The sequence below is a fragment of the Chrysochloris asiatica genome, unplaced genomic scaffold (assembly GCF_000296735.1).
Source record: "Chrysochloris asiatica unplaced genomic scaffold, ChrAsi1.0 scaffold00428, whole genome shotgun sequence".
NCBI lineage: Eukaryota > Metazoa > Chordata > Mammalia > Afrosoricida > Chrysochloridae > Chrysochloris > Chrysochloris asiatica.
Genome location: NW_006408946.1, coordinates 324,942 through 352,884, shown reverse-complemented (window position 1 = coordinate 352,884; position 27,943 = coordinate 324,942). Strand labels below are relative to the sequence as shown.

At 36.1% G+C, this 27,943-nt stretch overlaps 1 protein-coding gene across 1 annotated transcript in view; it reads left to right on the top strand.

Moving 5' to 3' along the window:
• Positions 1-27,943, top strand: part of MAN2A1 (mannosidase, alpha, class 2A, member 1) — a 282,690-nt gene that overhangs the window by 158,125 nt on the left and 96,622 nt on the right. Inside the window, exons 9-12 of the mRNA XM_006876922.1 lie at positions 310-512; positions 6,744-6,926; positions 11,044-11,158; positions 12,969-13,036. Of these exons, the coding sequence (XP_006876984.1) occupies positions 310-512; positions 6,744-6,926; positions 11,044-11,158; positions 12,969-13,036 (569 nt within the window). The remainder of the gene's footprint in view (positions 1-309; positions 513-6,743; positions 6,927-11,043; positions 11,159-12,968; positions 13,037-27,943) is intronic.

Here is a 27,943-nt window from a genome sequence, read left to right as displayed (position 1 = left end):
TGGATTTCTCAGTGCTTAGATTTTTGCATATTTTGTAAGGATTTATCACATTCAGAAATTTGTAGATCTAAATAGCTCTCTTTATAACTCTTTAAATATACAAGTTTTCTTAGTTAATTTTGAACTTGATACAAGTGAAAGAATCACTAGTTTCCATCTTCTTTAGATTTTTGTGATATGTGGGTTATATGTTCACCTTAATTTGAAATGACGTCTAAAATATTTGTTATTGACTTTTCCTTTCAGTTCAAGAAGTAAATAATTTTAAAGTAGCAATGAATTATTGATATGCAACTTTTTTTTTAATAGATACAGTTTGGAACTTTATCAGATTATTTTGATGCACTGGATAAAGCAGATGTAAATAGTGGAAAGAGTAGCCAATCAATCTTTCCTGTTTTAAGTGGAGATTTCTTTACTTATGCTGACCGGGATGATCATTACTGGAGTGGCTACTTCACATCCAGACCCTTTTACAAACGAATGGATAGAATCATGGAATCTCATTTGAGGTACATTTGCCTTTTGATAATTACATTTATTCATTCACTTTGATGTTATCATAGCATTTTCATTGTTTGGTATTAATATATAGCATTTATATAATATTATGATATATTTAATGGTATTGAGAAGGTTTAATTCAATCATAGATAACTCTCCAAAGTATAATCAAATTATTATATGGGTTAGAAAAGCAGATTTTCTAATTAGGTTTTCTAAGTGTTATGTTCTGTGTTTTATATATTTCTGGTTAATTAGCTGCATTATTCACACACCATGGAAATACTCAGTGACATCATCATGTGTATGGAAAGCTTAAATTCTTGGAAAATGGACAAGACTCAAAAGAAGCAAATAGGACCTTTAAGCTGCCAAAGTGTAGGCCTCAAAAAGCATATTCTATAACTAATGTATTTTATATGTAGGAGAACTTCAGAGATTCTATCTTAGTTCTTATTTATTTCATTTGAGATATGTTTTATAGGAATGATTTTCTGCTTAGAAGAACAAACTTGGAGAGATGAAAATTGATAGGGTAGGTAGAATGAATTTCTAAAGAAGTAAAGTGACAGAGCAAAGAAGTCAATAGAAAACTTGAAAACACTTTTAACTAACACTCTTCAATAGAACTTCCTGCACTGATGGTGCTGCTCTATTTCTGCACTGTCCAACATGGTAGTTACTAGCTACTTGTGACTGTTAAACACTTGAATGTGACCAGTTCTGCTAAGAAACTGAGGTTATAATTTCATGTAATTTTAGTTAATTTAAATGGCAATAGCCTCATGTAACTAGTAGCTGTACTGGAAATACAATTCTAAGTAACTGTATCGTAGTGAATTTTTAGTAAAGATTAACTACCCTAGGGGCTCCCGAGACTTTTTCTATGTGTTCATAGCTCGGAAGAGCAATTCAATTTATGATGAATCTCAGTATATGAGTCCTAGTGTGCTGCTGTAGGATAAACACTTAACTGCTAACTATGAGATTGGTGGTTCAAACCCACAAGCCACTCCTTGAAATCCCTATATAAGATCTCTGTGAGTCAGAACTGACTTGATAACATTTAACAACCACTTGGTATCCTGGTGTGGTGCTGTAGGATGAGCCCTGGGCTGCTAATCACAAGGTTGGCAGTTCAAACCCCCGAGATACTCCTCAAAATCCCTATACAGGATCTCTGAGACTAAGAACTGACTCAATGATACGTATCAATAACAATACATAAAAATAAAGTAAAAATCATTAATTCTGTCTAGACTTGTGCATTGGCTGAGTAGTGTGCGTGTTTATTACTGTTGTTGTTGTTTGCTGTTATCATTATTTCAAAAGCCTAATCTTAGCCCTGGTGTGGTGCTTAAGCATAAGCATTGGACCACATAGTAGGTGTAAACCACAAAGTCGGTTCAAAATCACCAGATGCTTCTTGGAAACCCTTTATAGAATCTTGTAGGAGCTGTAACCGAATCAATGGCACTGACATCAACAATCTTTGATTGGAGTCCCGATGTGGCATTGTAGAATAAGCACTGGACTGCTGACATAAATGTCCGCAGTTTAAGTTCACCAGCTGCTCTTTGGAAACCCTGTACAGAGTTACTGTGAATTGGAACTGACTTGAAGGCACTTAAAAACAACAACAAGCTTTGGTTGCTATTTAGATTATTCATATTGACAGATATGCCAGATGAACACATATTACTGTATTTATAATAAAATGATATTTCTGTATCATAAATTTATGCAGTCTTACCCCCAAAGAATGCTAGCCCTTTACCTGTTATGTTTTCTAAACTTTCTGTAATAAAAGAAAGTATGTAGATATTCTCTTAGACTACTGCAGTTATGATTCTTAAGTCTCGGATTAAAGCAACAAAAAGTTACAATTGTTACTTCAGTCTTATTGAACATTGCTGTGTCTGTTAGGTGCCATTAAGTTGGTACCGACTCATAGCGACCTTATGCACAACAGAACAAAATACTGCCCGATCCTGGGCCAGCCTCACTATTGTTGCCACGGTTGAGTCCAATGATGCTGCTACTTGGCCAATCCGTCTAACTGGGGATCTTCCTCATTTTTTCTGACCCTCCACCTTACCAAACATGATATCCTCCTCCAGTGACTGCTTCCTCCTGACAATATGTCCAAAGTATAAGAGACAAAGTTTGGCCATCTTGGCCACAGGGAGCACTCTAGCTGCATTTCTTCCAAAACAGATCTATTGGTTCTTTTGCCAGCTCATGGCACTTTCAATATTCTCCCCCAACACCATAACTCAAAAGCATCTGTTCTTCTACGGTCTTCCTTACTCACTGTCCAGCTTTCACATGCATATGAGGTTGTTGAAAACACCATGGCATGGGTCAGGCAGCACCTTAGTCCTCATGCTAACATCTTTGCTCTTCAACATTTTAAAAAGGTCTTGTGCAGCAGATTTGCTTGATGCAATACATAGTTTGATTTCTTGACTGTGGCTTCCAGGAGTGTTGATAGTTGATCCAAGAAGAATGAATGAAGTCCTTGACAACTTCAGTCTTTTTTCTGTTGATAAGAATGTTGTTTGTTGGTCCAGTGGTGAGGATTTTTGTTTTCTTTACATTGAGATGTAATCCATACTGAAGGCTGTGGGCTTTGTTCTTCATCAGTAAATGTTTTAGATCCTCTTCACTTTCAGCAAGCAAGGTTGTATCATCTGCATATCACAGGTTGTTAATGACTCTTCCTCCAATCCTGATGACACTTTTTTCTTCATAGAACCCAGCTTCTCAGATTATTTGCTCAACATACAGATTGAATAAGTGTGGTGAAAGAATACAACCTTGTCGCACACCTTTCTTAATTTTAAAACATTCAGTGTTCCCATGTTCTGTTTGATCAACTGCTTCTTGGTCCAGGTACAGATTCCTCATGAGCACAAGTAAGTGTTCAGGAGTACTCATAATTCACAATGTTGTCCTTAGCTTGCATGATGCACACAATTGAAAGCCTTTGCATAGTCAATAAAGCACAGGTAAACGTCTTTTGATATTCTCTGCTTTCAGCCAAGATCCACAGGACATCAGCAATGATATCCCCTTGTTCCACAGCCTCTTCTGAATCCTGCTTGAACCTTTGGAAGTCCCTATCAATGTATGACTAGTAAAACTTTACTCGCATGGGATATCAAAGATACTGTCCAATAGCTTATGCATTGAACATACTTAGCATGAGATAGTTATACTAGTAATATTTTTAGAAAGTTCTGGTGTTTCATAAAAATAAAATAAAATAAAATAAAAAAACCAACCAAATTAATGATGAATTTCAAAATGAAATTAAGTTTATTGCCTAACGATTGTGATAATTTGTCATCATGCACACTTTAAAAATGTGAATAAAATATAAAGAAGAACGTATTTCAAAAACTCACTAGACTTGACGTTTTAACATTTTGGGTTGTAGGTAAATACATATAGATAATGTACATTTGAATATACCTCATAAACTGAAAAGTAAATTGAAGTCTCCAGGTGGTACGGATGGTTATGTACTCAGCTGGGAACACTGAATGGTTTAAAATTAGGAAAGGTATATGACAGTCTAGTATTGGAAGAGATCCGTATTTGTGCTCATTCCAAAGAGAGGTTACCCAATGGAATGCGTAAATCATCGGACAATATCTTTGATATCCCATGCAAGTAAATTTTTACTAAAGGTAATACAGAAACCGCTGCAAGCGTACATTGAAAGAGAACTTCCAGAAGTTCAAGCCAGAGGATGTGGAATGAGGAATATCATTGCTGATGTCCAATGGATCTTGGGCTGAAAGCAGAGAATATCAGAAAGATGTTTATCTGTGCTTTGTTGACTACACAAAGGCTTTCAGTTGTGTGGATCATGACATGCTATGGACAACATTGTGAAGTTTGCATATTCCGGAACACTTACTTGTGCTCATAAGGAATCTGTACATGGACCAAGAGGCAGGTGTTCAAACAGAACATGGGAACACTGGATGCTTTAAAATTAAGAAAGGTGTGTGACAAGGTTGTATTCTTTCACCATACATATTCAAACTGTATGCTGAGCAAATAATCCGAGAAGCTGGGATCTGTGAAGAAAAATGTGGCCTCAGGATTGGAGGAAGACTCATTAACAACTTGCGATATGCAGATGATATAACCTTGCTTGCTGAAAGTGAAGAGGACTTAAAACATTTACTGATGAAGAACAAAGCCCACAGCCTTCAGTATGGATTACGTATGAATGTAAAGAAAACAAAAATCTTCACCACTGGACCAATAAACAACATTTTTATCAACAGAGAAAAGATGGAAGTTGTCAAGGACTTCATTCTTCTTGGATCAACTATCAACACTCACAGAAGCAGCTGTCAAGAAATCAAATGACATATTGCATTAGGCAAATCTTCTGCACAAGACCTTTTTAAAGTGCTGAAGAGCAAAGATATCAGCTTGAAGACAAAGATATGCCTAACCCAAGCCATGGAATTTTCAATAACCTCCTATGCATGTGAAAGCTGGACAGTGGATAAGGAAGAACATAGAAGAATTGATGCATTTGAGTTATGGTGTTAGAGAATATTGAAGGTTCCATGGGCTGCCAAAAGAACAAACAGATCTGTGTTGGAATAAGTGCAGCCAGAGTGCTACTTGGAGTCCATGATGGGCAAACTTTGACTCTCATACTTCAGACATATTGTCAGGAGGGACCAATCACAGGATATCATGTTTGGTAAGGTGGAGAGTCACAGAAAAAGAGCAAGACCCCCTGTGAGATGGATTGGCAAAGTGGCAGCATCAATGGGCTCTAGAGTGGCAACAATTGCAAGGTTAGCCCAGTTCCAGGCAGTGTTTTGTTCTGTTGTGCATAGGGTCATTATGGGTCGATATTGATTCCATGGCACCTAGCAACAACAACTGACCAGAAGTTTCCAAGATCAGCAACTTCTCTAGCAGTTCCGCAGAAGAAAGATGAGGCTTTCTTCTCCAGTAAAGATTTACAGACTCAGAAACCCTATAATGGGGTCACCATTAGTTGGAACTGACTTCACAACACATATCCATCACCATGTTCAGAGGACCTTAGAACTCTGGTAGTATAGTGGTTACAAGTTGGGCTGTTGACATCAAGGTCAGCAGTTCTAAACTCCCAGCTGTTCTGCTGGAGAAAGAGGACACTTTCTGCTCCTGTAAAGTTTATAGTCTCGGAAACCCTATACAGGGTCACTCTGAGGAGTCAGAACCAACTCCATGGCACATAATCAACCAGCAGAGGACTTTGGAAGACAGACCTCACAATCTGCTTCCAAAAGGTCACAGTCTTGATTACCCTATGGAGTAGTACTAGTCAGGAAGACACGGATTCATCATGAGTTACAATTAACTCCACAACCCTTGGTTTATTGACAGTGTATGTAAATAGATACTGTTTTTGAAACTCGGAATATTTACTATGGGTATATACAGACGCATCTTTTTTGTTGTTTTTAAGCCACACAACAGCAAAAACACCCAAACTTCCAATCTTTCCTTTTTCCTGATAAATGTCTTTTTAAGCTGCCGTGATCTTTCTCTTTCCATATTACTTTATATGTTTAACGTATTTGTTGTTGTTGTTATTTGCCATCTAGTTGGTTCTTACTTATATGACCCAAGCAGTATTAGAACTTCTGTAACAGAAATAACACAAGTGGGTGACTGTAATGAATGGAAATTTATTTTCTCACGGTTTAGGAGATGAAAGTCTGAATTCCGGGTTTTGGGATCAAGGAGAGGTGAGGGAGTTGTCTGTCCCCTCTAAGAGAAAACGTTCTCATTTTCTCTAACATTCTTTTTTACCTTTCTTGGAGATCTCTATGTGTGTCTTTCTTTCCACATTCATGCTTGCTTGCTTCTGTGCCTAACCTGTTCTTTTTATATCTCAAAAGTGATCTGTCGGTACTGATACTGCCTCATTAGCATAACAGAGAAAATCCTATTCGCAAATGGAGTTTTCTCTGCTGGTATAGACATTCGGAGTTACAACACATGCCATTGGTACACAGAATCCAGTTCCTAACATGTATAATGGGTTAGTTGTACAGAAATGTTTATTATCAATATTTTTCTCATATGGTATGAAATTATAGGTTTAAGTAACCATTGATAGGGGTATATCTAAAATAATCATGGATTTTATGTAGTAAACTAAAATGTTTGTTTTGAAATAAAAATTAATGACTATTTTATGCTACTAGGGCTGCTGAAATCCTTTACTATTTCGCCTTGAGACAAGCTCAGAAATACAAGATAAACAAATTTCTTTCCTCATCACATTACCTGGCACTGACAGAAGCCAGAAGGAATCTGGGACTATTTCAACATCACGATGCTATCACAGGGACTGCAAAAGATTGGGTGGTTGTGGACTATGGGACCAGGTAATGTAATTAGTGAAGAATGAGCTTTAAAAAGATTTTTTTTTTTTTTACAATTTTATAGCTTATATCTTTTATAAAGTTATTAATGTTTTATCAGTCTACTTTCATAATTTATAAGTATTTCTATAGCAAAACAGACAAATGGCAGTTTTCAAACTTGGTTCAGGAAATCAGTTGACAGAGTGCAAGCTGTTCCAACTGTCTGCTGCCATGTATTTCTGGAAAAGAGTAATAAAACATTATAAAGTCAGGTCTGTTTTTCTCATAGGTACAATTGGAAGTTACCTTATGGACCAAGAATTTGCCATCAAAAAAATCAGTTTTAACCAGTGAGATCAAAAGCCCTACTTTACTGTATAATAGTCTACTCTCATGCTTGCTTTAGAGCCACTTATTCTTAGATCCCTGATTTTTTAAATGAATGTTAACCAAAAACAAAAAAAGAGAATATACCAAGAAGCATAGCCAGGAAGGAGAAGGACCTAAAAACCTTGTCATGTATGGATGATCCAAGGAATTAAGAATAAGAAGAATGGCCTGAATGTTAATATCAAAGCTATCAGATGAATGGAGGATTAGAAGTTCATTTATTTCCATATTACAAAATTAGAAATAGTGAGTATAGGCTTTAGCTCAGATTAAAGGAGGACTTTACAAGCAGTGCATCCCAGTAATAGAAAGCCTGATTTTTGTGACAGTGACGTGGATATCCTCATACTAGAGTTTGGGTAGTGTTCATTTGGACAGATACAGAGGTTCTCTTACACTGAAAGAATGTTTAGATTTGTTCCATTATTATTTAGACAATCATTTCTTCCAGATATTTTTCTTTTTATTAACAATGACACATGTTGATAATATTTTTAAATCATTAAAAATATTTTGTAATTTTCTTAGAACAAAGACTTACATGTAGTGAATGCCTTTATTATGAATACCCATGAATGTGAGAAGTATGCACTACATGTAAAGTCAGCATTATAAATTAATCCACAATTGGTATTGGTAATTTTAGTAAATGTTACTTAAAATTTTATTTGTAATATTTTTTTCTTTTACCATAAGTTGGTAGGAAAATACGTTCTTGAGATTTCATTAGTTGATTTGACTGAGTCCTTAAAAATTATAGTCAAGATAGTACCTTGAAACTATCTTCTTAGTTTTATGTGGTAAATATGTTAGACATCATCTATCAAGGTTGAACTGTACTTCAAGTAGAAAACACTCATTATATGATAATGATGTTGGTGTTTTTCCCACAAAAAGCATTTTTGAAAGTAGACTCAGTACCCTCTGTTTCTTCCTTTCATCTCATGTACATGGTTTGTTAAAAACTTAACAGTGTGACTGCTTGCAACCAAACCAGAGCAAAGTTTCTAAGAGGAAATAGAAGAGTCATTCTCTTTTGCTGACTAAATGCTCTCTTTGTTGCTGTCACGTTGAAAAAAAGCTTGGGTACAAGTCATTGAATTCTTGTTATAGAATATTTTCTATCTCATATCCTTTCCAGAAGGTTTGCCATTAATTCCTTCACCTATTTGCTTTGGAGTCCTAGTGTGGTTCTATAAGTTAAGCACTGGCTAAAGAAGGGTTGGTTTGAACCTCAAGGTTGGCAGTTCAGACTTACAAGCTACTGCTCAGAAACCCTTACAGTGTCTCTATGAGGTGGAACTGACTCAACAGCACTTAACAACAACAAAACATCATTTTGTTTTACCTTTAACTTTTGAAGACCTCCCAATATAAAATTGCATTTTAGGTAGGGGTAGGGTGTGTATGTGTTGGGGGAGACTATGATTCTCAAATTATGTTTGATATTTGTAAATGTATGTGTACTTAATACTTCCTTGAAAAGTCACAGATGATTATCATGTTATTAACACAGGCATTTTAAATCAGAAACATCAAAGCACAAGTTAGGGGATTATAAGCAAAGGTGCTACTAGCATTAGATGTTCTTTTACACATGGATTGTTGACTACAGTTCATTTACATATTGCCAGAAATGTCACTATTAATAGGTGTGTGAGTTAGGGATTGCAACCTACAAGGAGCTCTGGTAACCTGTAAGGAGCTCTGGTAGCATAGTGGTTACGAATCGGACTGCGAACCTTAAGGTCAGCAGTTCGAAACTACCAGCTGCTCCTCAGGAGAAAGATGAGGCTTTCTGCCTGCATAAAGATTTACAACCTCGGAAAACCTGTACAGGGTTGCTGTGGGTCAGAACCAACTCTAAGGCACTTAACAACAACAACAACAGCAACCTGGTGTGGCACTGTGGGTTAATGTGCTGGACTGCAAAGTTGGTTTGAACTGCAAGGTTGGGGGTTCAAGCTTACCAGCCCACTCCTTGGAAACCCTATTTAGGGTCGCTGTGAGTTGGAAACAACTCCACGACACGTAACAACAACAATAGCAACCTGAGCCAGAGTAAATTCTATCCTTAGTATTTTTATGTCATGTGAAAGAAGTCTGCAGCCAGCTTGTTTAGATAAAACCCTTATGGTCATGGTCTCAGAAGTAGAATGGAAAAATGAATGAGAGTAGGACATTATAATGAATAGTCTTCTTAAAAGTAGAAAAGGGGGATATCTAGAAAGGAAGAGGAAATAATGAACCAGTTAAAGAAAGAGTTTGATTTGTATCAATTTGAAGATGGAATCAAGGCAAATAAGAGAAAACTGAGCAAAGAAAGAGTAAAGGACTTTTACATGTCAAATGATTGAATGGCCGCCATTTTAACATCTTAAAACAACACTAGTGACAACAAACTAGGACGTTGTGAATGTTCCCAGGTGATGTTTTCTGAGTTGTGCTTCATGTAGATTGGAGTAAGTTCCTATTAGGATATTAATACTCTGAGAAGTCCTATGTTAATGAAACATTTGAACCATTTAAAATTTTGTTTTACCCAGTATTTGATGGAGCCTTTTTCATCTGTATGTATGGTCTTTCCATCTGCTGAGAGCACATATTACTTACTGGAAGATATTTGAATATGACTGAGAAGTATAGCTAGAAGATTACATGAACTCAGTTCCATAAAATTTTATCACTAAACTTAGATTTACTATGTAAATATATTTAATTAGTAACACAATCGCTTGAATCTTTGAAAAATATTAAAACGCTCCAAAAAGAAATTATTTCTAATTTGTTTATAGTTTTTTTTTTTTTTTTTCATTACCTATCAACAACAATGTTATTAAGGCACAGACTCAAAATTTGTTTCTATGTTGTGGAAAATAATATAAACATCGTAGATTCACGTAGTGGGTGGAGCATCAAGTTTCTGTACAGATTATTTGAGATGAGTTTGCTTTGTTATGCTTGTTCCATAAAGCATTAAAGAAACATGATTTAATTTGAAATAAAACCATCAAGCAACTGGTTTTTCCATGTGGTATTGTTGTTATTAAATACCATTGCGTGTAGTGCTTCAGAAATATCTGGTAACAGGTTGAGGTTATATTCCAGAATTTATCTTGAATTAATTCATAAATATTCTTTTGGTACAACAGGTATAAAAATACCATTTGAATATAGAAAATAATTTCAAGGACCAAGAAAAGTAAAAAGGATGAAGACAGTTTTCTAGAACTGTAAAATTTCCCCTCTCTAGTTTTTTTGAACAAGCATGTGGAAGTAAAAACAACAAAATACCTATTTAAATTTTAGTCCTGACTAAATTTTCTTGTGAAATGACAGTTAATACTATATCTTCTTGTTATTTCAGCCCATATTAAAGATGCCTCTAAAGTGAATTATCAGTCATTGCTTTTTGATGGCATACCTTAAAGCTATTGGGGTGATCATGTTGGATGGTGTTATTACTTGGTGTGATAGTCACAGAATATATAAGAAATTTCAATAAGCTTGTTTTTAGGTATATGTAGAAAATTTTCTGTTTTGAATGGATTTTTTATCAGTTATATCTTCTAATATTGACCTCTCTTCTAAGTAAGTAGTTCTGGAAGAAAAATAGCCAGTTCATTAGGGGTTTCACTTTATGAATTCAGGATAAACTTTCTGGTGGTCTTACCATTATTAAAGAAAGTAAAAATACTATATGCAGGATTTTGAATTCTCAGATTAGTAAAATGTTTTTTTTCCACAGACTTTTTCATTCATTAATGAATTTGAAGAAGATAATTGGAGATTCTGCACTTATTCTTATTTTGAAGGACAAGCACACATATGACTCTTACTCTTCTGATAACTTCTTAGAGATGGTATGAATCTTTTGTTCTTGGATTGGAAAAGGAAGTGAAAAGTTTAATGAAGAGAGATTACAATACAGTTATTTGTACATTCTTTAAAAGGTTTTGTATCACTTTATATGAATTGCATATATGTCTTTATCTATATGTGTGTGTATTTGATTCATGCATGTATTTTGGTCAGGCAAATTCAAATGGGAGGTTACTTCTGACTAACCCTAAGCATGAAAACTAAAATGTTTGTGTGTAAAACATATGGGATGGGCTTTCAGAATATTACTAAAGTGATATTGTAAGATAACTCAACCAACATTGTGCTTGGTTTTAATTGGCAGTCCCTTGACATTTAAATTTTTGTTAGCACTTAATCTTTTCCTGCTAAACGTGAGTTTAATAATCTTAAATTGCCTTCCGATTTCAGACAGAGTCCATTAGATACTGTGGGCTCTGCAGAGATACGTGTAACAATAAAGCATGATTGTGGAATTAGACTATTAGCCTCTGCACCTGATTGCACGGGCCTTTAAGAAAGTTATTTAACATCTGTGTACCCTCACTCATTTATCTATAATAAGGGATGACAGTATCTGCCTTGACTTCTGTTATGAAGATCAGATGAACTAATGGAACAGAAAGGTAGAGCATGCTATCTGTTCATTGTCTCATCTGCAGCAAGGAAGAACAGTAGACACAATGGTTAATTGTATCTGTTGCAATTGGCAAGTAAGGTGTTTTAAATTTGTAATGTATTTATCATATTTGTAATGTATTTATATATAGTGCTTTTGGAGTCTTGATGTGGTGCTATGGGATAAGTACTGGACTACTAACTGCAAGGTCTGTGGTTCAAGCCCACAAGTCACTTCTTGAAAACCCTAAGCAGGGACACTGAATCAGAACTGACTTGTTGGCACTTAACAACAACAACAACAGATAGTGCCTTTTTAGTTTAGTGAATGAAATCAATAGTGAATGATAGGCTTTGGAATTTTTGTATATATTTTGAATTTACATGTCAAGAATTAGACATAAAGCTTCAAGGTACCATATACTGATGTTAGTAATCAAGTCATGATGGTATATTTTCATATTAATATACAAATGCATTAAATGGACATATATTTTCTTAAGGACATGAAATGTATATAAATGTAAGGTAGCAAAATCCTTTTCGAAGTATCCCTAGAAGTCTGATTTATTTTGTTTGTAGTTTCAGCTACAGTTTACTCTTCACCTGTAGCATACATTGTACTAGAAATATTAACACATACACACAGAGGATTTCTAATTTCAAACTTTAATGGACTTTAACCCTGTGCAGTGCAAACTGGCAGGCGCTAGCTACTAGCTGTAAAGTTGGTAGTTCAAAACCATACAGAGGTGCTTCTGAAGTCAGGCCTGGTCATCTGCTCCTGTAAGGTCACAGTCTTAAAAAATCCTGTGGAGCAATTCTAGTCTGCACACATGGAGTCTTCCATGAGTCGGAATCAACTCAGTCAACTAACAACATTACAGATAGCTGGAAAAAACTTAATGTTTTCCCTTCATTTTTGCCTTTATTCAGGATTTTTGCAGGGTACTGTTACAGAGCTAGAGTGCTGGTGTAGCACTGTGAGATAAAGCGCTGGATCACAAGGTCAGTTTGAACCACAAGGTTGGTGGTTCAAACTCAAACTCACCAACCTCTTCTTGGAAACCCTATACAGGGTCTCTAAGAATGGAGCTGACTTGAGGGTACTTAACAACAACAACAACAATAGCAACAGTACAGAGCTAATTTTGAGACTTGAGTTTTAAAAATATAACTTTTTCTTTTTAATAGGATTTGGAACAAAAATCACAAGATTCTCTGCCACAAAAAAACATAATAAGACTGAGTGCGGAGTCAAGGTAAATATGTAATTTACTATAAGCTTTTAGTATTTTGCTGGTTTTATTATTTTGTTTCTCATGATTGTCTTTAATTGTGTAACATATGTTGTAGGGCATTAGTTTAATGTTTAACTTTAAAAATTACAGAAGAAATGGGCTTTCTTCTGTCAGACTGAGCCTGAGACCAAAGTCTGTATCGTGTTCAATGCTAATAGTTGACACAGTGTTTGGTGTATTGATTGCTAGATAAACTACTATATAATTCATATTTTCTGTAAACATGTGGCATAGGCTGGTAAATATGTATCTTTATGAAAAAAAAATGCTGGTTATTTTTAGGTTGTATCTTTGTTTTCACTATTTCCTGGTCCTGTTTGTTCTTAATCAAAGAAGAAACTAATTATTAGCACAAGATTAGGATTCTACAGTGAAAAGTTTACTTGTTCCATTGGGCTGGCCATACTGCATTGCTTTATTGCTATTGTTTTACCCTGGTGTCAGTGAGAAACATGTTCATTTGAATTAAAATTCAGGCCTTTACTTGGTGACGATCTCTGATCTCTTATTTGCAAGTGTTTTATGGCTTTTGTCAGTAATTTTTTAATCTTCAAGTCATCTGTTTTTAATGGCCAAAGATCAGTGAGTCATTTTGTAGTGTACCCAGTATATTGTTTTTTTTAATAGAACTTTTAACTGTCTTATATTGAAAGGTTTAGTATCACAGCTTCCAGATTGTGAAACAGAAGAATAATTGTGAAAGGAATAATTTATGATTTTTACCTAGGTATATTTATTCAATTTATTAAAAGTAAATGGAGCTAAAGTATTATAGAAAAAACATGTCAGCATAAAGACTAAATAAAGCCTTAGTTGCTGTAGAGACTTAAAACAGATATGCTTACATCTTAGAACAAGTCGGTAAGTGTTTTGTTATAATATTAAAGTGAAATAACTTTGATGAAGTTCTAAAAGATTTCAGTTTGCCCTGTCATGGTTAGGATGAAAAATAATGACACCAAAAGATAAATCAGTTATTGAATGACTCAATTTTATGGTTACCTTTATTTCAAAATAAATAATATTTTAAAGCATTTTGGATGATCTGCCTGTTCCTTGTGCAGTCAGTCTCTAATAAACTGTGGTGTCAGTAAATATACTTATGCATAACAGTTTTATTTCTTAACACTGAAAAAATCTTTGGCTGAGAGGTCTTGATTTTTGCTAATTAAAAGAATAGCATTTACTTGCTATTAGTACCTCATCCTACAATCATCCTATTACTGTCTTTTGTAGTTTTAAATATCTACCACTGGTCTCCCTGTGAGCACCTGGTGTCGGGTGGATAATTTGGGGTGAGTGGATAGAATAAGATGGGGCTGGCACCATGGTGGGTCAGTGGACAGTCTGTGCCCTATGGCTTTTCCCTTTCCCATCCAGTTCAATCCTTAGCTAGTAGTAACTGATAGCTATGCTAAAGGAGGGAGATTAGGAGATACAGGTGAGTTAATTAAGGAGAAAAAATACTGCTGAGCTTTGATACTAAAGATGTATTAATTATAGGCAAACATAAATGGAATTTTTGAGGCAACTAATAAAATTATTGCTTTTGATATTTATTTTCAATAGTTTGTATTTAAATAGTGCTCTTCATCTTAATACTATTTGCAATTCTGTTTTACCAAATGTCAGTGATACGATATGTATACTTCGCTATATTGGGAATACTTCTGATGATCAAATTCGTGTTTTAATCTTTATTACCATTTTGTACTTTAGAGCCTCATGAATAGAACTTCTTATATTTTGGTTTTAAAAATCTATATTCTACTTGTTACCACAAATTTTGAGTTACCAAAGTTACCACAAATTACTTATCTAAGGAAAATCAGTGAAGAATGGTGGAATGATCATGCCTTTTAAAAACAGCACAATATGAGTTTTATTTAGCAGGTACACAAAAAGTTAGATAATGGTCTGTGATTCTCAGGCTCTAAGTTGGACTTTTCAGAATGTGGCGTTGAGTCTTGCCATGTTCTTCATGAGTCTTCTGTGGTATTCTAGAGCTTGGTTTTATTTTGATTATAACATATTTCCTTTGAAAAACAAATTATTCAGCTAAACCATGTATTGTCAGTGGTGGAGATAGTCCCACCCACAAAAGGGTGGAAGTTGGTTTGGGGTAGTGATTGAAAAATGTCTTACTCTGTATATATAAAGTACAGATATATATCTAGTACATAAATAGAAAAAATTTAGTTGTGGGTTAAACCATATGGGGGTGATTACAAAATATGTTTAAAAAGACTTCTTTGAGGGGTAACAATGAAATTGCATAGAATTTTAGTAATGTGTGTAAATGAATTTGATCATACAGGTAGAAACATTAGCTCTAGCTATGTGATTATTTTAATAATAGTTTGTAACCTGCTTAAGGAGCTATAATATACCTTCATTTTGATGTGCCTAATTTAATTCATAGGAGTATAGGGGGTATATAATGTGTACATTCGTAGTCTATGTAGAAAGCAGGTACAAGTAAGAGTTAAAGTAAGGCTATCCTGACAATTCGCAAATGATGTAGCCTTAATTCATCCTTAAATGTAAATGCATATTTCTCTTTCCCTCTACTTTTATAATTGCCTAAGGAAACCAATTGTAAAGAAACTTACTCAGAGACTTGCAGGATTAGAGACTGAAGACGTAGGGAGAAAAGTCTGAAATGATGTGGAGAGAAAATCTTCCAACATCTCATCTGTTGAATCAGGATAGGAACCATCTTTGTCATGGCGCACATTTAGAAGTCACATGGTTGGCAATGTTAAGATAAAATACTTGTTTTTAAGGGCATGTAGTTAGAAATGCCACTGTGTACAAGTATAATAAAAATTGTTTTGATAATTTAAATTTTCAAGAATACACTTTTTAAATGAAAAAGTTACTTGATAATAAATCCTCAATGATCTGGTGTAAAGCAAAAGGGGAATTCTTGGGTGGTGGTGCAAGCACGCAGTTAAGTGTTCAGCTACCAGCTGAAAGGTTAGTAGTTCAAACCCACTCAGAGACACCTCAGAAGACAGGCCTGGTGATCCGCCTTTGAAAGGTCACAGTCTTAAAACCTTATGGAACTCTGGTATACATAAAATTGCTTTGAGTTAGAAGTGATGGCAACTAACAACAACAAAGCAAAGAAAGATCATGTTTTGTGGGCTTGAGTGACTCCAGAATGTCAAACTGATATTAAAAAAATGCTTAGTTACAGAAAAGGCAATCCATACCAATATTGCTCTGGTAGTGTAGTGGTTACCAGTTGAGCTGTTAACCTCAAAGTCAGCAGTTCGAAACTACCAGCTGTTCAGCAGGAGAAAGATGAGACTTTCTGCTCCCATAAAGATTTACTGCCTTGGAAACCCTGTACAGGGTAGGGTCTCTATGAGTCGGAACTGACTCCACGGCACATAGCCACTACCACCACGTACACTCTTGCTATCTGACTTGAACATCTCTCCCCATGGTAGCTGATTTCCTGAGGGAGTGTCCCAAGAGTGAGGGTTTCAGCAGGTTTATGTGGAAACTGAGAGAATTCTTAGGATCTAGCTTTGATGTCAGTCATCTTTGTGACTACCTACTATAGTTAGTTCACCCACCACTGGCCACCACAATTCACTACCTTTTTTTAAAAAACAAAATAAACACACCTTCTTCCCAAGGTGTCTGAATCTTACCCATCATAATAATATTGGCTCACAAATTTCATATGAATCGAGTCATGCTAGCTTAGTTCTATAAGTATGGTTGTTATTTGAATCAACCACATGCAACTCGTTGTTGGCTATTGTGTTGTTAGGCACTGTTGACTCTATTCCGATTCATAGCAACCCTATTCAGAAAACTACAAAATACTGCCCAGTCCTGCACCATCCTCACGTTTGTTTTTATGTTTTGAGCCCACTGTTCCTGCCACTGTGTTAATCCATATTGTTAGGGGTTTTCCTCTTTAATCTCCGACTTCCACTTTTCCAAGCATAAAAAGTCTTCTCCAGAGACTTATCCTTCATAATAATATGTCCACACTTATAATTGTCAGACTGCAAAGCCGTTTGAACTGGAAGGTCAGCGGTTCAAGCTCACCAGCTGCTCCTTGGAAACCCTATACAGGGTCGCTATGGGTTGGAATCGACTCAACGATAATCAACAACAACTTTAAAGGTGCATTCTGCCTGTTCTTCTTCCAACACAGATTTGTTTGCTCTTCTAGCAGTCCATAGTACTTTCAGTATTCTTGTCTAATAGCATAATTCAAATTCATTGATTCTTCTAAAGTTTCCCTTACTTATTATCCAACTTTCACATGTATATGAGACTGTTGAAAATACCATGGTTTTGGTCAGGTGCACCTTAGTCCTCAAACTGACATCTTTGCTCTTGAATACTTTAAAGAGGTTTTTTTCCAGCGGATTTGCCTACTGTAATATATTATTTGATTCCTTGACTCCTGCTTCCATGACCATTGATTATGAATCAAAGCAAATTGAAGTCTTGGACAACTTCAGTCTTTTCTCCATTTATCATGATGTTTTCCAGTTGTGAGGATTTTTTTTTTTTCTTTATATTGAGGTATAATCCATACTGAAGGCTGTAGTTTTTAATCTTCATCAGTATTTCAAGTCTTCTTTGCTTGCAGCAAGCAAGGTTGTGTTATCTGCATATCGCAGGTTTTTAATGAATCTTCTTCCAACCTAATGTTATATTCCTCTTCACATAATCTAGCTTCTCAGATTATTTCCTCAAACATTACCAGTTGAATAAGTATGGTGAAACAACCTTGACACACACATTTCCTGCTGTTGAACCGTTTAGTATCCTCTTGCTCTGTTCTAGACTACCCTTTGCAATGTACAGATTCTTCATGAGCATAATTAAATGTTTTTGAATACCCATTCTTCTCAATGTTTTCCATAGTTTGTTAGGATCCACACAGTTGAAAACTTTTGTATATTCAATAAGTGGTGCTGTAGGATAAGTGCTCGACCATAAGGTCATGTTTTAACCACAAGGTTGGTAAGACTCATCAGCTGCTCCTCAGAAACCCTATACAGTTTGGAATCGACTTGATGGCACCTAACAACAACAAAAACATCGTTATGGTCTTCACTACTTTCAGCCAAGATCCATCTTATGTAAGCATTGATGCACCTTATTCCGTGTTCTCTTCAGAATCTAGCTTGAATTTCTGGCGGTGTATAATTTTTTAATTATCTTCAGCAAAATTTTACTTGCATTTAATATCGATAATTCCGTATTTCATTGAGTTTCCTTTGTTTGGAATGGACACAAATGTTTCTCTTACAATTGGCTGGCCAGGTAGCCGACTTCCAGATTTCTTGACATAGACAAGCGATGTTCTGTGTCAGTTTGTTGAAACATTTCAGATTGCATTTTGTCAATTCCTGGAGACTTGTTTTTCATAAATGCTTTCAGTGTTCCTTGAACTTCTTCCTCCTGTACCATTGGTTCTTGATCATATGCTACTGTTTGAGCTGATTGAATATCCACCATTTCTTTTTGGTACAGTAACTATGTATTCCTTCCATTTTATTTTGATGTTTTCTGTGTCAGTCAATATTTTGACCACAGAATCTTTCACTATTACAACCCAAGGCTTGAAGTTTTTCTTCAGTTCTTTCAGCTTTAGAAATGCTGTGTGTGTTTTTGTACATTTTGCCCTTTTGTTTTTCTAAACCCAGGTTTTTGTACATTTTGTTATAATATTTTACTTTGTCTTCTCAACCTGCCCTTTGAGATTTTCTTTTCAGCTCTTTTACTGTAGCTTTTCTATGCTCAAGAGCAAGTTCAGAATCTCTTCTGATGTCCATGCTGGTCTTCTTTTCATGTCTTTTTAATGATCTTTTGCTTTCTTCCTGTGTGTTGTTCTTGATGTCATTCCAGAGTTTTCCTTATCTTTGGTCATTTGTGTCTTTTGCATCAAATCTGTTCTTTAGGTGGTCTCTAAATTAAGGTGGAGTCTACTCAAGATTTTTGGGGAGGGGACTCTTTGGACTTGTTTTAATATTTTTCAGCTTCAACTTGCATATGAACAATTGATCACCTGTTCTTCAGTCTGCCCCTCTTCTTATTTTGACTGATGATATGGAGCTTTTCCACCATTTCTTCCCACAGATGTAGTCAGATTGAGTCCTCTGTTTCATTTGGTAAGGTTCATGTGTGCAATAGGTTTTTATGTTATTGAAAAAAAGTTATTCACAATGAATAAGTCATTTGTCTTGCAAAATTCTGTCATGGGATCTCTAGCGTCTTTTTTTTTTTACCACCAGAGCCAGGTTTTCCAATGGCCAATCCCTCCTGTTTGTTTCCACTCTATTGCATCTCAATTACCAGTAATTATCAATGCATCTTGATTGCATGTTTCATGATTATCAGACTGAAGAAGTGTGTAGAGTTCCTCATCATTGACTTTGGTGGTGGTTGGTGTGTAAATTTAAATGAAGTGGTATTAACTGGTCTTCCTTGTAGGTGTATGGATATTATCCTATCACAAACTGCATTGTACTTCAAGATAGAACTTAAAATGTTCTTTTAGATGATGACTATGATGCCATTCCTCTTGAATATGTTGCTCCTGGATAGCAAATTGTGTGACTGTCTCATTTCAAATGGCCAATACCAGTCCTTTCAGTTTACTAATGCCTAGGTGTGGCACTGTAGGTTAAGCCCTGAAGTGCAAGGTAATCAATTCATACCCACTAGCCACTCCTTGAAAACCATTTACAGAGTTGCCATGAGCCAGAACCAATTGACTCGGCACGTAACAACAGTAATGTCCAGGTGCAAAAAATGAACCAAAACATTCTAACCACAGCCCACTCTGCTCTTCAGTTGGGCTCAACAATCTCTTGCCTTGGCCACACAGGACTCAGACACCATACTCACAGTTAGGGAGTTTATTAGCAAAGTTAACAGATTACAGTACAAGATGAGAAAATGTTCAGGGTACAGTTGTTCCAGTCAGCTGTAGTTTCATGAGTCAGCAAGCTTAGCTCCCCTACTTCAGTGCCTGGAGGCACCCTACTCTATAAGCAAGCTTCCTGCCCAGCTTTACTTGCTCCTTGGGTGGGAAGTCCACTGCTCTGTCTTGTGCACTCGTTCTTCATTCTTCAGTTGCTACTTCTCTGCCACTTCTCCAGTGTCACAACTTTCTGTCCTTGAGTAAAGGAGCTTGTGAACTCTACTTTTGTAAATGAACTCTACTTTTGGCTCTAATTCAGTGATGGTAATGAGATCCCCGTATCTTGCTTCTGAGATGGCTCATTTTAAATCCATGCTAGGGGTTCACGTTTTCACACTTACAGTGAACTCTGCTAATATCCACAGCTGAATGGTGTCATCGTATCAATACCTTCTGCCACAGTCTCTTATCCAGACTCAGCAGGTCAGAACCATTGTTTTGGTGTGAGTTACAGACTACGATTTTAAGAGACATTAGATAATTTACTACATTCCACACCAGAATTTGATATGTATATGTTTCACTTTCATTTTTGACGACTTCTAATTTACAGATTATTAATGGATGTTTGCAGCAGTGTCTTATCATTTTGATTTGTGCCCCATCAACAGATGTCGATCCTAATAAAGCAAATACTACTAGCAATAATAATAAATTAAATCGTAATTCAGGTTTTTTTTCATTTGCTCAGTGTTTTAATAAGTGCTTGAGATTTTAGTGTTTTATGCCATAAAACTTGAAAAATTCTAAGTTGTACCTCAGCATTATTGCATTCTTAGAGAATTAACTTTAGCGTGCATCTTTTAGGCCTTGCCAAAAGGAATGAGTACAAAACATTTTCCCAAATAGCTAAATATGTTTACCATATCAGATGGGTGCTTACTACATATGGGACATGTTTTTTTAATTGAGAAAGTGTGCTTGCCTGACCCTTTGCATTTTTATTATTGGTGATGGCTAGGTGGCTCTTCTAGTAATAATTAATTTTATCAGTGGATTCAAGACTTTAGTTCATTTTTCATTTGTCACCATGTCATCAATATGTTTTCTTCATAAAGGAAGGATGATACTCACAAAATAATACAAGGGGGCTTCAGAAAATTCATGAAAAATGGGATAAAGAGAATGGAGTTTTTTCATGAATTTTTTGAAGCTCCCTTGTCTTCTAGCAGTTATTTAAACATAAATTTTAAATGAAGAAACAAGCATTAAGTAGAATTTCTAGGAAAACAGAATTTAAACCCATCAGATTCTGTCAGTATTACTTTTTATAATATAGGCTTGTTAGAAGCATTTGTGTTGTTTTAAAGGTTGAACTGTGAGTCCATGGCCTGACCAAGATGTCTTTAGTCCAGGGAAGTAGTCTGTTATAAGCCCCATGCCATGCTCTTGCTCATCATATTAAGGAAGGATGGTGTGGAGATGGGGATAGAAAAGGATGAGCAGTTATAATTAGTGTAAGAATTGTGCTTGTTGCTCATGTATTATAATGGAATAGCTTGAATACTGTCATGTACTAGAAAACTAATATTGAAATTTGATCAAACAAGCATGGAAATGTGTTTAGCTAACAAAATATTATGTCTATAAAGTTCAGACGATTGAGGGTGTCCTTGTTGAGAGCGGTATGCTCCATTTGAAATTACACCAGTAGAATTCGAGGTAATAAGTAGAATACATAATTTAACTAGGATTTAACATCCTCGATTCTCTATTCTCACCTGACTGATTAAGCTACTTTAGAAGTTTTCTTTTGAGGGAAGTGCTTACTGATGGCACTGGAGACTTAAAATTTATTTTTTTAAAAAATAGTTCTGTCTGTGTATGAATAACATTAGTGTCTTTATGAATTTATACTGTTTACTGGACTTGAGTGATGAGTTCAGAATTCAGCTAAAGAATAAATGGCTTGTAAAAAGTACTTATTACTTCCTTAGTTCTATCCGTTTTGTTTTGTTAACTTTGGCTTTTTTAAGACATAGGTTGACCACTTTTCTAATTATCCAGAAGCAAGTTTCATTCTGTTATTGCTGTTTAGAGGAGATGCTTTATCCAGAAGACTGTTTGATTAGAGTACAGTAAATTGTTTTAAATAACCAAAAGTTTCTTAGGGAATTGGAAGCACCTTCAACATATGTTAGTTAATTTTGTGTTAAACGTTTTTGCATTGATTTGTGGACAGAGCTAATTTTAGAGCAATCCTGTGTAGGTAGCAACATAAAATAATCTTATCAGGTATTTGCCATTTTAATTCAGTAATTCACAGGCTTACATTTTGTCTGATTTTTCTGGGAGGTATAGAGGCTTTTGTGGGAGGAAATGAAGAGGAAACAATTCCCTTCCTCAGTATGCTCTCTACCCCTAATGTTTCTATTTATTTTATGATACCAGGAATGACGGGTATTAATTTTTGAAATTCTGTTTCAACTGCACATTGACTTGGGTGAAGTTACACCTATTTTATTTTAAAAACAACACGTAACTTGTCACTTCCAATTTAGATGATGGTTGACAGGAGATCACTGAGACATACTCATACAATACCCATCAAAACTCATCTGAAAATGTAGAAGATGATTTACAGGAACTCCAAAACCTTAGTTTGACATTCAGCCTATTGTCAAAATCTAGGATGTCCAAAAACCATAAAGCTGATAGAACTGGACTGAAAAATGTAATTACTCAACAATTTCCAATGAAAAACGATTAGAAATAAAACCGACATGCTCTCCTAAAAGCAGGTATAGAGATTCCTTTTGCTTTTCATAATGTGTGTCTCCAGGGCTGAGAAATTCTGGTACCAACTAGAAAAATGACAAATATTTTTCTAAAGAGAAGTGCCTACTTACCTAGGCATTTAAAGTGACTGTTCTTCTATTTTTTTTTCTTCCTACCCCACACCTCCCCAATAAGTATATCTATATATCTTAATGAATCTTCACTTAATTGGCAAACTGTATCAACTGAAAGTCTCCATTCCCGTTTTAGGCCCATGGTACTCTGACCTGTAGTTAGCTGGCAGGCTGGAGTACTTGTTTTCCTCCAGTATTTTAGTTGAGTTATGTGATTATCATGAATCAGTTATTTATTCCCAAGCCAGTTTTTCTGGTACTTTACTTCCACAATTTAATTATTATTAAACTGATGAATTATACAGAAAGAGTTGCTTATATGAAGTCAAGTGCTACAGTAATACTCAGCAAAGTTGAGTCACTGATAAAAATTGGTGAGATGACTGGAAATGATTTAGGAAGAAATTATAAACACGCAGAAGCAATCTGTACTCAGATTGCTAATTATTTTTAAGTGTTCAACTTCTTTAGAGAAACCTAAGCCAGAAATTTAAACAAAGCCCTGGTGGTACTGTGGATTTGGTATTGGGTTGATAACTGCAAGGTCAAACCTACTAACCACTCTGAGGGAGAAAGATGAAACTGCTTGCTCTCGTAAAGATTTACAGAATTGACTCAATGGTAGAAAGTTTGGTTTGGTAAGCCAGAAATAGATGATATATCATTTGGATGATTGCTATGTATACAATGTGACACCAAAACCCCAATTTGTTGTTGTTGTTAAGTGCTGTCCAGTCAGTCCCAAGTCACAGTAACCCTGGATAGGGTTTCCAAGTAGTGTCTGGTGTATCTGAACGCCGACTTTGTGTTTAAACGACTTTGAGGTCCAGTGCTTATCTACAGGGCTACACAAGGACTCCAGTTAGTAGTCCTGTAATGCTCTTACAACAGCTAAATAGAAAACGTTGCCCATCACATGTCAGAACTAATAACGTAGTGGTTACAAATCGGGCTGCTAATCTCACTGTCAGCAGTTCGAAACTACCAGCTGTTCTGCGGGAGAAAGATGAGGCTTTCTGCTCCCGTAAAGATTTACAGCCTCAGAAACCCTGTACAGGGTCACTATGAGTCGGAACCGACTCCACAGCAAGTAACAACGACAACAAAACAACTATTACGTTAAGTTTGACAGATTTAATCCTAGTCCTGATCACATTGTTAAGGTGGCTTCTTTTATGTCTGTATTTCATATCCACTTTGTAGACTGAATCTGCCAGAAATCAAGTCATCAGGAACAAGTGAGTAACTGTTAATAGGCCATTCCATCTAAGGACGTGTCTGCTCCAGGAAAGTGCTACTGGTGGTGTCGTGGGCCTGATGACGACTGTGCTAGTCTCTCCTGTGGATATCCATAAGTCTTCAGAGTCAGTTTGTAGAGAAGACTGAGTCTCAGTCAGGCAAAGCCGTAACCAGTTGGCCTGGAAGTCTGTAGGAAGCCTGCAGTCAGACTGGATCTGTGCATGTGAGCTTTATTGTATGCTTCAGTCCTCTGTCATTGCCATTTCTTTATACATTTCATGGCATTATTAACAAACTCTTGTTATCTCACTTATTTCCTTTTTGTTTAGCTCCCTTGCTGAAGTATCAGCTCTTTAGAGTAGGGAACCTGTGTGCTTTGAATCCCCTAACAAATAACCTGGCAGGTTGTAGGCGCTCAACAAATTGTTGTTAAATAAGCTAACCCTAGAAATCCTGGTGTGGCACTGTGGGTTAATGCGCTGGACTGCAAGGTCAATTTGAACAGCAAGGCCAGTGGTTCAAGCTTACCAGCAGCTATTTGGAAACCCTCTACAGGGTCGCTATAGGTAGAAACCTGCTTGGTGGCAATTAACACAACAACAGCAAAATGAGAAAAGAGACTAATACTAGAATAAAAAATGGCAAAGGGTAATCTTTACTCTCCTCTTTTGGCAGATGCAGGTCTGGGTGTATTTGTTTGTATGAGAATACTTTAAATACAGAGTTACCAATAGGATACCAGTCAAAAAGCTCTACAGAATGAGAAAGAGTAGGGATATCAGTTTAAGAATTGTAGCCGCTTAGACATCTGAAACACAAAGTGAAAAGTTGAGATGGAAAGAATGGCAAGATGCTGTGTGAAAGGGGAAAGCGTGAGATAGGGACAGACTATTGGAGAGGGAGATAAGGAAAGATTATTGTGAAAGGGTGAATCAGTAAAAAACAAAAAAATACCCCAACCATGAGACCCTCTTTAAGAATGGAGAGAAAAGAAGATGAATGGAAGTATGAGAAATAAAATGATAGATAGGAGCACAGGATTCCAACAAAAGAATTACAGATCTTAAGGGGAGGGGCAGGGGGAAGAACAGAGACCATGATCAAAGTTAAAATTGGTTTTGATAGTTTCTGATCTGAGAAGGCGTCAATTTACAGATGAAAAGGGGTAAGGTTTGGATAGTATAAATGAAAAGTTCTCTCTGGTACATTGTGGAAACTTTGTTCAATTAAAAGGCAAAAGGAAGAATTGTCAGTGTGTCCAGTTAGAAATGCATCTATTGGAACAAAATGTAGAACAAAACTTAAACTGATTTAGGCTTCTACTCCACGCTATAAGACAATTGAAGTTTTGTAATCATTTTAATGTTCAAAGGTATTTTCGGATATGAATCAAATGCAAACTCATAGCCAAATATGAAAATATTTGTAAGACATAATGGAATATCCTTCTCATTTAAAAAAAAAAATTAAAAGTTGTACTTGATGCAGTCATTTCAACTGGCTGATAAATCAAAATTAAGAATTCTCAAGTGAGGAATAAAAACAGTTAGATATTATGGAATCCAAATCACTGCTGTAAGTTTGATTACCAAACTAAGGGTAGAAATGTCCACTTAGCTTCAGTAAACTTTCATCATAGGAAAGGAGCTTACTGACAATAATGTAAGTCTAGCTTCAAACTCTATTTGTACTTGAACGTGATAGAGAGGAAGGCACATATAAATAAGATGGAACTAAAACAAACCCTTTGCTGTCCTGCTTCAGGATGCTACTGTTTCTCCACTTGGGTGATAGAGACAACCCTTTGGCAAGTGTCCATCCTTCATATACTTGTTTATGTGTTTAAGTAATTATATTGTTGCTAAGTACCATTAAGTCAGTTCCTACTCATGGTGCCCCATATAGGATTTCCAGGGAGTCAAATGATGGGTTTGAACTGCTGACCTTGCGTTTAGCTGTCAATCCTTTATCCTATAGTGCCACATCAGGACTTCCAGTTCATCTCAAATTTTTCGACTTCTCATCTTCACTGCCGTACCCTGCTTCAGGATGCTGTCTCTCCACTTGGGTGATATAGATAACTCTTTAGCAAGTGTCCCTGCTTCATACTTGTTAGAGTGATGAAGTTAGATTATAAAACTTCCTATTATAGGACCTAGTGCAGAGTAGATTCTCAACAGGTATTAGCCATATGCTATCTTCAACTCAAACTTTTTTTCTTCCATGACCCAAATATGAACTTCAGACTTAGCACAGCCTTGGAGTCTGCACGTTGAGATACACTTGGAATCCTAGTGTGGCGCTATAGGACAAGCATGTTGGTCTCTTTGGCCTCATCTTCTATATCACCCCAGCCCACAGTGTGTCCTCCAGCCCAACAACCGTCAGTTCACCAATATGTCTTGTTCTCTCATGTAGAGTTTTGCTGCCTGAAAAATACCCTCCTACCCTATTCCCCCCAACACACAGTAATTCCTGAGAATCCTAGGATGTAGTGTAGATATCACACCCTCTAGAAATGTCTCCAATATCCTGAATGTTTCTCTGATTTGCGATAAACTCCATGAAGGCATGGTGTTGGGTCTGTTCATTATTCTAATAATGTGAGGATAGTGACCTAGTAATATGTGCCAGGAGCATTTGAACTGTTAATTGCTCTGAAGGAAATCCATCCTGCAGACATCATCCACTATAGAGATAATGGGAACTGAGGGCAGTTGTATGCATCTCAGCCTTACTTATCCGGTGAACAAATTCTTAAAAGATCTACATGTTAATTAGGTCTTAGGAATTAGATTCTTTATGTTCATAAACTTTTAAATAAAGTTAAAGATGCCTCGGTTAGCATTTTTGCTTGTAATAGAGACAGTGTGCGTGAGATTGGTAAATTCCAAGGTCTCAGCTACAGTTATGGAGGTGACTTGTTTGAATTAAAGAAATTGTGAATAATTGAGTGAAATAAGGAAGATATGCTCACTAAATTAATGACTGAAAATTGAAGGTGGAGAGAATGGAGAATGTAAGAAAGAAGTTGTGTGTAATATTTTATAGAAAATTTTTAAAAATACACATTTAAAATTAAGTTACCCTTGAAGGGAAAGGTTGTTGTGATGAATTATGGGAATTTTTTTTTGTTGTTTTGATGTCATCATCTTGCATTCATCGCTGTCGTCTCTTGAAATTAATGTCAAATTTTGGATATTTGCAAATCTCCCTTGTTGATGTTGTTAAGTGCTGTTGGGTCAGTCCAACTCCTAGCAAGCCTGTATAGGGTTTCCAAGGAGCAACTGGTGAGTTAGAACAACAGACCTTGCAGTTCAAACTGATGTTATGCTCGAGTGCTTATCCTACAGCGCCACACCAGAACTCCAAATCTCCCTTATGTAGCCAGTATTACTTTATGTGTGTATGGTGTCACTCTGGATTGCACTCAGCTGCATATAACAGAAACGTTATTCCAGTGGCATCACAAGAACACTGTTACATTTTTTTCATAAAATAGTTCAGTGGTAGACAGTTTACTGTTGTTAGTTGCTGCCAAGCCAATTCCGAGTCATACTGATCCTATGTGCTACAGAGTGGAACGTCTCAATAGATTTTCTTAGCTGTAATAATAGGAGCAGATCACCAAGCCTTATCTTCTCCTATACACACTGGATGAGTTCAAACTGTAAACTTTTTTTGTGCTACCCAGGGAACTTAGTAGGCAGTCTAGGACTTGTGTTATGTTTCATGAGAGTATCATAGATCCAGACTCCTTTTGCTGTTTGGTTCTGCCATCCTTAGCCTATGGCTGCTGTCCTCATGGCC